General features: G+C 39.7%; 1 protein-coding gene across 1 annotated transcript; it reads right to left on the bottom strand.

The window, feature by feature from the left end:
- Positions 1 to 724: 724 nt before the first annotated feature.
- LOC100467450 (nuclear distribution protein nudE homolog 1) lies at positions 725 to 2,602 on the bottom strand. Its single transcript, XM_034649645.1, has one exon. The coding sequence runs from the start codon at positions 2,543 to 2,545 to the stop codon at positions 1,505 to 1,507; it is 1,041 nt and encodes a 346-aa protein (XP_034505536.1). The 5' UTR covers positions 2,546 to 2,602; the 3' UTR covers positions 725 to 1,504.
- Positions 2,603 to 13,231: the final 10,629 nt, after the last annotated feature.

The following is a 13,231-nucleotide window of genomic DNA, read 5'->3' as shown; positions in this document are numbered from 1 at the left end:
CATAAAAACAATGATTTGCTGCTCTAACACTTGGTATACAAAAACTCATACAAATGCCCCTGTTTTCAACCTAAGAAAAATCCAGTTGGGGTGAAGCAAAGCAGGCACAATATCCTTATTTCAAGATTGATGATTCTTTGAATTGCTTCATGTGTACTCATCACATGGTCAAAGTAGGACCTTACTAGTTGGCAGCCCTTTTTAAATTTACCTTATCAGTTGTAACTGCTCCTCAGTGCACTCTCAGTACAGCAGAATCAAGTCTATAGCATGCTTATGAGAAAGGGCCATCAATTGTTTCCTTGTGGGAGCATCAAAAGCCATTCCGGCAGACACTACGTGGAAAAACAGATCTCTATACAAAGCTTTTTTTTTTTTTTTTAGTTTCTCTTGATTTTGTTGTTCTTTTAAAAAAATAAAAGTACGTCTTTCACCGATACAGGTTAGAATGTTCCCAGGGTAAGGAGCCGGGCACCAGAGATCAAGTCTCTGTTGAACTTCAGTAGCACTTGTAAAGTTCTATCTTCAACTCAAGGATATTTTTGCTATTCTTTTGGAAAAATAACTTAGTAACAAAAGGTCGTTAGGCTGCATGCATGCTCCTGAATTCCTGTGTTCTTTTTACATGCCTCCAAAAGCGTGAGACGGCAGCTCACACCAAGCAGGGTTGAGTACGTACAACGTCCGCGTGGAAATCCCGTGTTTGTTTCTTCTTTGACAAGGAAGATTCCAACAACAATCTTGTGGTTTAAGCTTATTTGGAGGTCACCCTGATTATTTTATCAAAACTTTGAATGATGTCCTGCTCTTAGGGGCTGCATTCCCAAGGCCATGCCACCCCGTAGACCGTCAGGGTCCTCAAGCGGAGGTCACCCTCAGGCCAGGGCAGAAGTTCAAGGAAGACCAACCATCAGGATCGATCTAAAAAGGACACAGACTTTCCACTGACCTGGTCCACACAAGATCTCCTCTGAAACACAAGCTCAATGCCTCAGTGAGAGGCAGATTAAAAAGTGCCAGAGGTACACAAGACCGTAGTTTCTTCTCAAAAAGGCACGTGCCTGTTCTACTCCTCTCTCCTAGACATGATTTCATTACCCAGACCCTCCCTGTGCCACAGAGCCCTGGGAGATTTTGTTCTGGAAGACAGCCTGAGTGAGGTGGGCTCACATCCCACTTTTAAGGCATCTCCAGACATTAAAAACACATCTCAGAACCATTCAGGACTCAGGTCAGCTCACAATGATGGGGTAGCCTCGGCATCTGCACCTTCGAGCCCTTTCCAGAGGGTCCCGTTTGTCCCTGTCCACACCAGCAAGCAGGATAGGGATCATGACACAACATTTCCCTGGGCCAACCACCAGGGGCCACAGGCGATAGCCTCATTGGCTAATGTGACTGCTCCTATTTCTCTAACTTAAAAACACAGAAACCTAGTTTAAAGAGGGGAAGAAAGGTAGGACTCCCGCACAGACACAATGGGGCTTCAGCTTCCGTGGATTTCCTAAAGCAACATCTTGACTACGCCCTGGGCTGATGGCAGCGACGGTGCGGAAATATTCGAAGGCGGCTTCCCAAATTCCAGGCGTTTTCCCAACCCTTTGTCACCCAGAGGCAAGCCAGCGCTGCTTGGCTGTCTCTCACCGCCATCTCTGTGCTTGCTTCCCCGCCCCGAGCCGGGGCCACTCGTACGGTTTGGGGACTGATCATACACGAAGTTCCCGCAGGATGCAAGTTTGGACTCCAGGGCCCCTACTTTCCGAAGCAGGTCTCCCACGATGTTGAGGGCCAATATCCGCGCTGCAGGAGTGAGGGGGGTCCCACCCGTGGAGTCGTCCAGACCACGTCTGAACGTCCCTGGTGTGTTTAAGTTAGCGCTGGGTCCCCGATGAGCTATGGGTGTGGATGGCACGGACCCAGTGGCCTGCACTCCTGTATCTGTCCTTTCAGCCTCCACCGAGCTGGGCATGGGGGTCCTGGGCTTTTCCTGCTTCTGCTGCACAGCCAACTCCTGCCGCAAATCTCTGGCTTCATCCTTCAGCTGCTGAACAGATTCTAGGAGATTCTCCTTCTCATCCAGTTCGCTCTCCAGGAAGGCATTTCTTTCAATGGCTTGATTCAAACGCTGCTCAAAATCTTCCAGAGACATAATTGTGGCCTGTTTTGCTCTTTCCAAGTCATTGTTTGCTTGCTCCAGCTCTCGGATGTACTTCTGCAGTTGATCCTTAATTGCTTTGGTCTGGGCAAGGTCATCCTCCAAGGCCGAGATCTGCCGGTAGCCTTCCGAGTGCTGTGTTTCAAACTTCTCCTTGATGGTTTCCAGCTCCAAGCGAAGGCGGTTATTTTCCGACAGGAGGTCCCTGTTCCTGGTTTCGATCTGTTGCAGCTGTGTCTCCAATTCAGCTTCGTATTCGCGGCTTCCCTCCTGGAATTCTCGGAGCTCCTCCTGCGTATTCTCTGCCCTCTGCTTGTAGGTCATAGCCAGATCTTTCCAGTAGTTAGCTTCTTCCTCCTCAGAGCCGAAAGTCTTTCCTGAGTCCTCCATGGTGAAAACAGACCAAGAGGTCACTCTTCCCGTGGCAAGGTGTCAGCTCGGTCCGCGAGGACGGGCGGCGGCAGCCGCAAACCGCGCTCCTCTATACAAAGCTTTTTAAACATAAGTTGTCTCAAGGGAGCATCTATTAGAATATTATAGGATTATTTTATTTACATATGGTCTTACATGTCATTTCACCCCCATCAGACCCTTTAAATATACTCTCATAGTGTAACTCTTCTTGAGTTTTAGTCATTTGTTCTATAGCCAGGAGTGTGATGGTCCCAATAATGGTGTGGAAAAGCACCGACAGGTGAAATGTCCAAATCATGCTTTATACCTGCTGTATATTTGGTCTGGCTTACTGTTCAGGAAAAATAATTAAGACTGTGAAATAGATATTATATCTAAAAAGGAATCAATTTAAAACAGAAAATTTAACGATACTTTCTCTTTAATAATGCCGCTCCCCTTTCTTTGTTGCTTGGGAAACATGAAGATTTACCTAAAGATATCATATAATACTGTTAGGAATTTAAGATCTAATGAAACATTTTCAATAAGCAAATGCCAACAGTGTCAAGGCTAAAGCTGTAAAGAAATCCTGTCAGTCCTTCAGCCATACTAATGGGTCACTGAGATGAATCTTGGCCTTTTTTGGAGCACCTAACTGGCATGTTACATACAGGTACAAGTTATACTAAATTGCATTTGACTGGAGAGAGATATTGGATCTGCAAATAAAAATTCCAGGTGAAAAAGTGCTGTGTTGCCTTCTCATAAGGAATGTATACTAAGGGCCTTTCTGCTCTCCCCAGTGACTTTAGGTTTTTAACATTGTTGACAAAAATTTTAACTGTATACATTTAAAAATACATTTTTACGATAATGCTAACATGTAAAGGTCAGTTTTCCAAAAATATTTGTGAAGGAATTTGTAATTTTATAAATGGTTCAGCTATGTAATACTGTAACAAGTTTAGTTATCTCCCTGTAATTAAAAGTGATCCTTTACATTCTATTGGAGATGTAATATTACTAACACTGATAACTGTACCCTTGTTACCTGGTTCTCAAGTGAAAGGAGGGCTCCTACTTGCTTGATATGTTTACTCAGCTCCCACTAATGTGAATAGACATTCCCCAAGGAAAAGAAAAAAACTTATAGGTTGGGCATATGAAACACTAACTCAGTAAGTTTAATCAGCAAAGAGATGTGAAATTCTTCCTGACACTACAAGACCAGCATGACACTACAAGACCAGCAATTATAAGAGGCTTTGGTAAACTAAATATAGAGGGAAAGAATCGAAGATTGGAGGAAACAAACTCTCTGTCACATCCTAGCAATAAAAATCACCACTATTTCCATAATCTGGCTTGAAAAGTTTTGATACTATTAACGTACTGCAGTGTTGTCACAATACTAAAGCATAATAAAACATGTTGTCAGTTACATTTAAAACTGTGATAAATACAAAGGTGCTAATTGAATCATGTAGAGGAGCACTTGTAGAATGGGAAACAACTTTGAACTCCCTTCTTCCCCTATTGATCTCAGGTTTTTAAAATAAAGCTTGTAGAGTATACTTGGGATTCATTTTTTTAAAAAATTCTAGAGTAATTTTTGGATGCCTGGGTGGCTCAGTCGGTTAAGCTTCTGCCTTGGGCTCAGGTCATGATCCCAGGGTCCTGGGATGGAGCCCCGCATCAGGCACCCTGCTCAGCAGGGAGCCTGCTTGTCCCTCTCCCTCTTCCCCTGCCCCTCCTCCTGCTTGTGCTCACTCTCTCTTTCTCAAATAAATAATAAAATCTTTAAAACTCTAGAGTAATTGAATTTCCAAAATCATCTTTAGAAAGAGGGATCTAGCTAGATAGATAAAATCTCTGCACAGTTCTCTCTCTACTCATATGGTGAAGGATTGAATAGGTCAACCTGTCCATGGCCCTGAATGCAGGATAATGTCATCAGCCCATGAAAGGCTGAGTTAGACCATATTCACCTACAGGGCCTTGCTTAGCCTTGGCGCAGCCACAGTTGTAGCTATTCCCAACACTTCAAAAAGACATCATAAGATAGATTTTTTGGTCATTAATGCATCAGCTCCTTTCTTTTTCTCCTCTCTATAAACTCCTTTTTCCCCTGAGAAAGATAAATAGGAGTTAATTATCTCCTAAATGCTATAATATAGGCATTTATATAACCTAGAACAAAAAAAGGTAAATTACATGAACTCACAAGGTTACTTATCTTTATACTACAGTCTCTTTTTTTCCCCAAATACCCAAGTTCCCTTAATTTTCATCTCTGTCCAAAACTTCCTCAATCCTCATACTAAACTAATGCTTAAAGATTTAAGAAAGTTACTCCACCAACTCTTGCAATATATTTAAAACGGAAAAACAATTGCATAATTAAAGGTTTTTTTTAGAAAATCATAGTGAAGACTAAATTTGCAGCTAGATTTAGCTGGAGTCTCCATTGAGAATTTAGGCTATGTATTTTCCAGAAATTAAGCATGTCTGGAGAAATGATGGAAGTGAGTTGGCTATGGATCTATTACATGTACGTCTTGGGGAAAAATTCAAACCAAAAAAAGAAAGAATCAAAGCACACAAAGACAGTACAAAGGCATTCATGAGGAGGTGCAATTCTAAATACAGCCCCAAGATTGTCTCAGCATGGTCCCCTGGCTCAATTCCTTGTGGACCCATGGCCAAGGTTTCATATATGGAGAGCACAATAAAAGAATATAAGAACTGCTTTTGTAAATCCTTAAGAGTGCTGAACAGCGCTTCTCTGCACCCTACTTGGTAGGATATCACACCAATGGAAGTAGAGGGTACTCTCTCCAGTGGGGTTAACTGCCAAACCACAGGATGGACAAAATATTGGTGCTTTTGGTGGGCCTCAGTGGGTATGGGTGCCTGAGGTAGGCATTGGGATAACCTTACGTGTTGCAGATGTGCATATAAAGCACTTAGCACAGTTTCTGACACAAAAAAACATGCTCAGAAAATGGTTGTTTAATAACACAGTTATTCCTAGTAACAGCACTATCAGTGAATGTTATGGGCCAAATTCACATCAAAATGTGATCATATTTGGAGATAGGGTCTTTAAAGAAGTAATTAACTTAAAATAAGATCATTAGGGTGGATCCTAATTCTACATGACTGGTATTCTTATCAGAAGAAGAAATTTGGACATAGACATGTGAAGGGAAGATATGTAAAGACACAGGGAGAAGACCTACAAGCAAAGGAGAAAAGCCAGGAATAAATATTTCCTTCACAGCCCTCAGAAGTAGCCAACCTCACTGATGCCTAGATCTCAGACTTTGAAGCCCCCAGAACTATGAGAAAATAATTTTCTGTTGTTTAAGCCACCCCATCTGTGGTATTTTGTTGTAGACATTACTAATTCACTGGGCATTAGCAGCCACAGTATACGTCATGCTAGCAAGATAGAGGAAAAGAAGAAAATGGTAATAGCTAATATGACCATTTCCTAAGCATTCATTCGTTCATATTATATTCATTCAATAAATATTGGTAGGTCATTACTGTGTGCCAGACATTATTCTAAGTGCTAGAAATTCAAAGCCCAACAGAACATTGTCTCTACTGTTGAGGAACTAATAGTCTTGTGTATGTGTGGTCATTTGGAAGTGGGAAAATAGGAGAGGAGGAAGGAGATGATGAGATGAGAGAAATGAGATGATGGAGAGGGTATAGGGCAGTAAACAAGCAAATCAATGATTATAATTCCATAATCAGCACTATGAAATGTAGGACAATGTTAGGCATAAGGTTTTACGGATGTATAGAGGCAGGCCATCTAATCAGAATGGGTCAGGAAAAGCTTTCCAAAGGAGGTGTCTCTTGAATTAGGCACTGACGTGTGAATAGGAGTTAGCTAGAAAAAAAATATAGAGGAGGAGCATTCCTATTTAAGACAAACCACCCCTACACATTTTTCTCGAACTCCTTGAACTACATAAGCAACTCCTATAGTAGTTATAAGGGGAAATATCAGAAAATTCTAGTTTTCTTGCTCTTCTGATGATATGACTTTTATCTTCAGCCTGGAATGGCCTAGAAAATTCAGGGATTTTACACATGTGCAGCAAAGTTCAGTTTTTTATTCAAACTAAAAATTGAAAGCTTCACACTCTTTTGTGGATGCTGAGAAGGCCTAGTTTGTGAAGTGTAATCCTTGCTTTATAATTACTATACTGAACCCTGAGAAAAAGAGACTAAAATTAAATTTCAACTAATATTCCAGTGATATAAAATTATTTTTTATGGTTCTTTTGCCAATCTCTATGCAAGAGTTCATTTATCCTCCTCCTGATTTCAGCATCTGATTTGTATCTAATTCAGCCACTATTCAAAATAGTCTTAGTGATGAGATCTGAAGTCATAATGAATAATACATGTATTACATTTTCTGATATCTCATTTTGTGTACAGGTAGCACTCCTATGTACTAAAGAATCAACTAGTATCTCTATATATCAGTTTTCTGCCTATATGAAGGTTGATACTTTTTCTCCAAGCAAAAATGGCAAAATACATTTCAGCACAAAATAGTTGTTCTAGCTTTATATTATATCCAAAGAATGAATAATGTAGGCCTAGTAGCTGAAAAGAATAACAGCATCTTTTAATAGTTCAGAGATGAAAGAACACAACTTTCATTTCATTTATTTTTTTAAATTCTGTTATACCTAACATACAGTGTTACATTAGTTTCAGGTGTACAATATAGTGATTCAACAATTCTATGCATTACTCAGTGCTCATCAAGATAAATGTACTCCTTAATCCCCCTCACTTATTTCACCTCCCCACCACCATAACCATCTGTTTGCTCTGTATAGTTAAGAGTCTGGTCTTTTTTTAATTTATCTTTTTCTTTGTTCATTTTGCTTCTTAAATTCCACATAGGAGTGAAATGATTTTATATTTGTCTTTGTCTCACTGATTTCACTTAGCATAAAGCCCTCAAGGTCCATCCATATTGTTACAAAGGGCACTATTTCATCCTTTTTATGGCTGAGTAATATTCTATTTTATCTATCCATCTATCGTCTATCTATCTATCTATCTATATATCTATCCATCTATCTATCACATCTTCTTTATCCATCCATCTATTGATGGGCATTTTGGTTACTTCTGTATCTTTCCTATTGTCAATGATGCTGCCATAAACATTGGAGTGCATGTATCCCATTGAATTAGTGTTTTTGCCCTTCAGAGTGTAGGGATAGAGGGTACATTCCTCAATCTCATAAAAACCATCTATGAAAAGCCTACAGCAAATATCATTCTCAATGCGGAAAAGCTGGAAGCCTTTCCCTTAAGATCAGGAACACGACANGACAAGGATGCCCACTCTTGCCATTATTATTCAACATAGTACTAGAAGCCCTTGCAACAGCAATCAGACAACAAAAAGGGATAAAAGGTCTACAAATCAGCAAAGAAGAAGTCAAACTGTCTCTCTTCGCAGATGACATGATACTCTATATGGACAACCCAAAAGAATCCACCCCCAAACTATTAGAACTTATAAAGCAATTCAGTAATGTGGTGGGATACAAAATCAATGCTCAGAAATCAGTTGCATTTCTATACACGAATAATGAGACTGAAGAAAGAAGAATTAGGGAATCCAACCCATTTACAACAGCACCAAAAATCATACCTTACCTTGGAATTAACTTAACCAGAGATGTAAAGGATCTATATTCTAGAAACTATAAATCACTCTTGAAAGATATTGAGGAAGACATAAAAAGATGGAAAAATATTCCATGCTCATGGATTGGAAGAATTAACATAGTTAAAATGTCCATACTACCCAGAGCAATCTACACTTTCAATGCTATCCCGATCAAAATACCGAGGACATTTTTCAAAGAACTGGAACAAATAGTCCTTAAATTTGTATGGAACCAGAAAAGGCCCCGAATCTCCAAGGAACTGTTGAANCAAGGCCCCGAATCGCCAAGGAATTGTTGAGAAGGAAAAAGAAAGCTGGGGGCATTACGTTGCCGGACTTCAAGCTGTACTACAAAGCTGTGATCACCAAGACAGCATGGTACTGGCACAAAAACAGACACATAGACCAATGGAACAGAATAGAGAACCCAGAAATGGACCCTCGGCTCTTTGGGCAACTAATCTTTGATAAAGCAGGAAAAAACATCCGGTGGAAAAAAGACAGTCTCTTCAATAAATGGTGCTGGGAAAATTGGACAGCTACATGCAAAAGAATGAAACTTGACCACTCTCTCACACCATACACAAAAATAAACTCCAAATGGATGAAAGACCTCAATGTGAGACAGGAATCCATCAAAATTCTAGAGGAGAACATAGGCAACAACTTCTATGACATCGGCCAGAGCAACCTTTTTCACGACACATCTCCAAAGGCAAGAGAAATAAAAGATAAAATGAACTTATGGGACTTTATCAGGATAAAGAGCTTCTGCACAGCCAAGGANTTTTGACAAAGCAGGAAAAAACATCCAAAAAGTCTCTTCAATAAATGGTGCTGGGAAAATTGGACAGCTACATGCAAAAGAGTGAAACTTGACCACTCTCTCACACCATACACAAAAATAAACTCCAAATGGATGAAAGACCTCAATGTGAGACAGGAATCCATCAAAATTCTAGAGGAGAACATAGGCAACAACTTCTATGACATCGGCCAGAGCAACCTTTTTCACGACACATCTCCAAAGGCAAGAGAAATAAAAGATAAAATGAACTTATGGGACTTTATCAGGATAAAGAGCTTCTGCACAGCCAAGGAAACAGTCAAAAAAACTAAGAGACAGCCCACGGAATGGGAGAATATATTTGCAAAGGACACCACAGATAAAGGACTGGTATCCAAGATCTACAAAGAACTNATGGGCAGCAACCTCTCCGACATCGGCCACAGCAACCTTCATGACACATCTCCAAAGGCAAGAGAAACAAAAGATAAAATGAACTTGTGGGACTTCATCAAGATAAAAAGNTTATCAGGATAAAGAGCTTCTGCACAGCCAAGGAAACAGTCAAAAAAACTAAGAGACAGCCCACGGAATGGGAGAATATATTTGCAAAGGACACCACAGATAAAGGACTGGTATCCAAGATCTACAAAGAACTTCTCAAACTCAATACACGAGAAACAAATAAACAAATCATAAAATGGGCAGAAGATATGAACAGACACTTTTCCAATGAAGACATACAAATGGCTAACAGACACATGAAAAAATGTTCAAAATCATTAGCCATCAGGGAAATTCAAATCAAAACCACACTGAGATACCACCTTACGCCAGTTAGAATGGCAACAATTGACGAGGCAGGAAACAACAAATGTTGGAGAGGATGTGGAGAAAGGGGATCCCTCTTACACTGTTGATGGGAATGCAAGTTGGTACAGCCACTCTGGAANCCTTTGGAAAACAGTGTGACGGTCCCTTAAAAAGTTAAAAATGGAGCTGCCCTATGATCCAGCAATTGCACTACTGGGTATTTACCCCAAAGATCCAGACGTAGTGAAGAGAAGGGCCATATGCACCCCAATGTTCATAGCAGCATTGTCCACAATAGCTAAATCGTGGAAGGAGCCGAGATGCCCTTCAACAGATGACTGGATAAAGAAGATGTGGTCCATATATACAATGGAATATTACTCAGCCATCAGAAAGAACGATTACACAACATTTGCAGCAACATGGACAGGACTGGAAGAGATTATGCTAAGTGAAATAAATCAAGCAGAGAAAGATAATTATCATATGGTTTCACTCATCTATGGAACATAAGAAATAGCAGGGAGATCGGTAGGAGAAGAAAGGGATAAAAAAAGGGGGGCAATCAGAGGAGGGAGTGAAGCATGAGAGACTATGGACTCTGAGAAACAAACTGAGGGCTTCAGAGGGGAAGGGGGTGGGGGAATGGGATAGACTGGTGATGGGTAGTAAGGAGGGCACGTATTGCATGGTGCACTGGGTGTTATACGCAACTAATGAAGCATCAAACTTTACATCNACGCAACTAATGACATCGAACTTTACATCAAAAACCAGGGATGTACTGTATGGTGACTAACATAATATAATAAAAAAATATTTTAAAAAAATTAGTGTTATTGTATTCTTTGGTTAACTACCCAGTAGAGCAATTGCTGGATCATATGGTAATTCTGTTTTTAATGTTTTAAGGAGCCTCCATACTATTTTCCACAGTGGCTGCACCAGTTTGCATTCCCACCAACAGTGCAAAAAGATTCCTTTTTCTCCACATCCTTGCCAACACTTGTTGTTTCTTGTGTTGTTGATTTTAGCCATTCTGACAGCTGTGAGGTGATATCTCATTGTGGTTTTGGTTTGTGTTTTCCTGATGATCAGTGATGCTGAGCATCTTTTCATGTGTCTGTTGGCCATCTCTGTCTTCTTTGAAGAAATGTCTGTTCGTGCCTTCAACCATTTTTAAATTGGATTATTTGGGTTTGGGTATTTTTTTATGTTGAGATGTATAAGGTCTTTATATATTTTGTATAGTAACTCTTTACTGAATAAGTCCTTTGCAAATATCTTCTCCCATTCTGTAAGTTGTCTTTTAGGTTTTTTTTAATTGGTCCCTTTGCTGTGCAGAAGCTTTTTATTTTTATTTTTAAATATATTTTTAAGATTTATTTATTATTATTAATTAATTAATTAATTAATTTATTTATTTATTTATGGGGGGGCAAGGGAAGGAGCAGAGGAAGAGGGACAAGCAGACTCCATGCTGAGTGTGGAGCCCAGTGCAGGGCTCAATCTCACCACCCTGAGATCATGACCTGAGCTGAAATCAAGAGTTGGACACTGAACCAACTGAGCCACCCAGGCATCTAGGAGGCTTTTTATTTTGATGTAATCCCAATATTTTATTTTTACTTTTGTTTCCCTTGCCTCAGGAGACATATCTAGAAAAATGTTGCCACCCCCAATGTCAGAGAAATTATGAGTCTATGCTCTCTTCTAGGATTTTTACGGTTTGACATCTCACATTTAGGTCTTGAAGACAAATTTTAAAAAGGAAAGCATGACAGTAAAGAATTAAGGTGACAGGTGCTCCTTGTTGTCTCAGTTGGTAGAGCATGTAACTCTTTTTAATTAAAGATTTTATTTATTTATTTATTTGAGAGAGAGAGAGAGAGAGCATGAGCAGGGGGAGGGGCACAGGAAGAGAGAGAGGGACAAGCAGACTCCCTGATGAGCAGGGAGCCTAATGTGGGGCTCTATCCTAGGATCCCAAGATCATGACCTGAGCCGAAATTAGATACTTAACCAACTAAGCCACCTAGGCACTCCGGCATGTGACTCTTGATTTTGGGGTTGTGAGTTCAAGTCCCATGTTGGGTGTAGAGATTACTTAAAAATAAAATCTTAAAAAATCTAAAAAAAAGAAGGAATTAAGGTGACATGTGAAATATACTAACATTCTATTTCAAATCAGTTATTTAGGTTCATAAAGGTAGTGATGATGATTATGATGGCAAAATTATATTCAGCTAAAATATCAATTTTAATTCATCCAATTTATTTTACAAATGAAGAAAAATCATTTTTCTTTCTCTTCCCAATAGAAATGTGACCATTTAAAAATAGGTCTTCTTGTCAGTCTCCTTCTAATAAACTGCTTCAAAATGAAAAACCTAATAGTCATTCTTTTAGTATCAAAGTTTTCATTGGATGCTTTGACTTCTCTGGAAAACTGAGAATGCTGGATGCATGCCACGGTTATCCTTGGAATTGCTGGTGTTAAGCTTATGGTGTACTTCAATTTTGGTTTTAAATATAGCCTGGCGAGATTTTTTTCCTTAGTTCACCAGGTCCTAACCTACCATAATAATTTGCCCTTTTATTTGGACAGACACCATTTATTATGAAAGGATAGAGTTTGAAAACAGCTGAACTCTTGAAAATTAGTCTATTTCAGACAAAACTCTGGCAGCTTGGGACATTTCCAAGACTCTGTTAAAAACCTAGAAAGAGGGGCGCCTGGGTGGCACAGTGGTTGAGCGTCTGCCTTCGGCTCAGGGCGTGATCCCGGCGTTACGGGATCGAGTCCCACGTCGGGCGCCTCCGCTGTGAGCCTGCTTCTTCCTCTCCCACTCCCCCTGCTTGTGTTCCCTCTCTTGCTGGCTGTCTCTATCTCTGTCAAATAAATAAATAAAATCTTTAAAAAAAAAAACCTAGAAACAAAACATATGCTGGCTTCAATCTGATTAGACTTACTATCCGAAACAGAAAATAATGCAAATAAGAGCTATAATAAAATGCTAAATTATGTGAGAGAAAAAAAGGATAACTTATGAAAATGTCTCCAACTCATGTGATATAAGGATAGACTTTGGGATGTCTGAAGAAATGCAAAAAAATTCAAATCATAGGACATAAAATGATTGAGGGAAAATGTTATGTTCTTTTAAAGAGTTAACTTTAAAGAGTTAACTTTTAAAGGGTACTCCTTCAAACCATGAAATAAAAAATCCTGTTTTCATAGCTAAATTGGAAATATTGGGAGAGAGTCCAGAATGGTAAGCTTTGTCTTGCTGTTTGTTATGGAAAGCAGACACATAAATGCCTGGCATGAAAGAAAAACTTGTTTCTGTCAAATACATTC

This window comes from Ailuropoda melanoleuca, chromosome X, assembly GCF_002007445.2.
Source record: "Ailuropoda melanoleuca isolate Jingjing chromosome X, ASM200744v2, whole genome shotgun sequence".
Taxonomy (NCBI): domain Eukaryota; kingdom Metazoa; phylum Chordata; class Mammalia; order Carnivora; family Ursidae; genus Ailuropoda; species Ailuropoda melanoleuca.
Note: the sequence above shows the minus strand (reverse complement) of the source record. Positions and strands in the feature narration are given on the sequence as shown.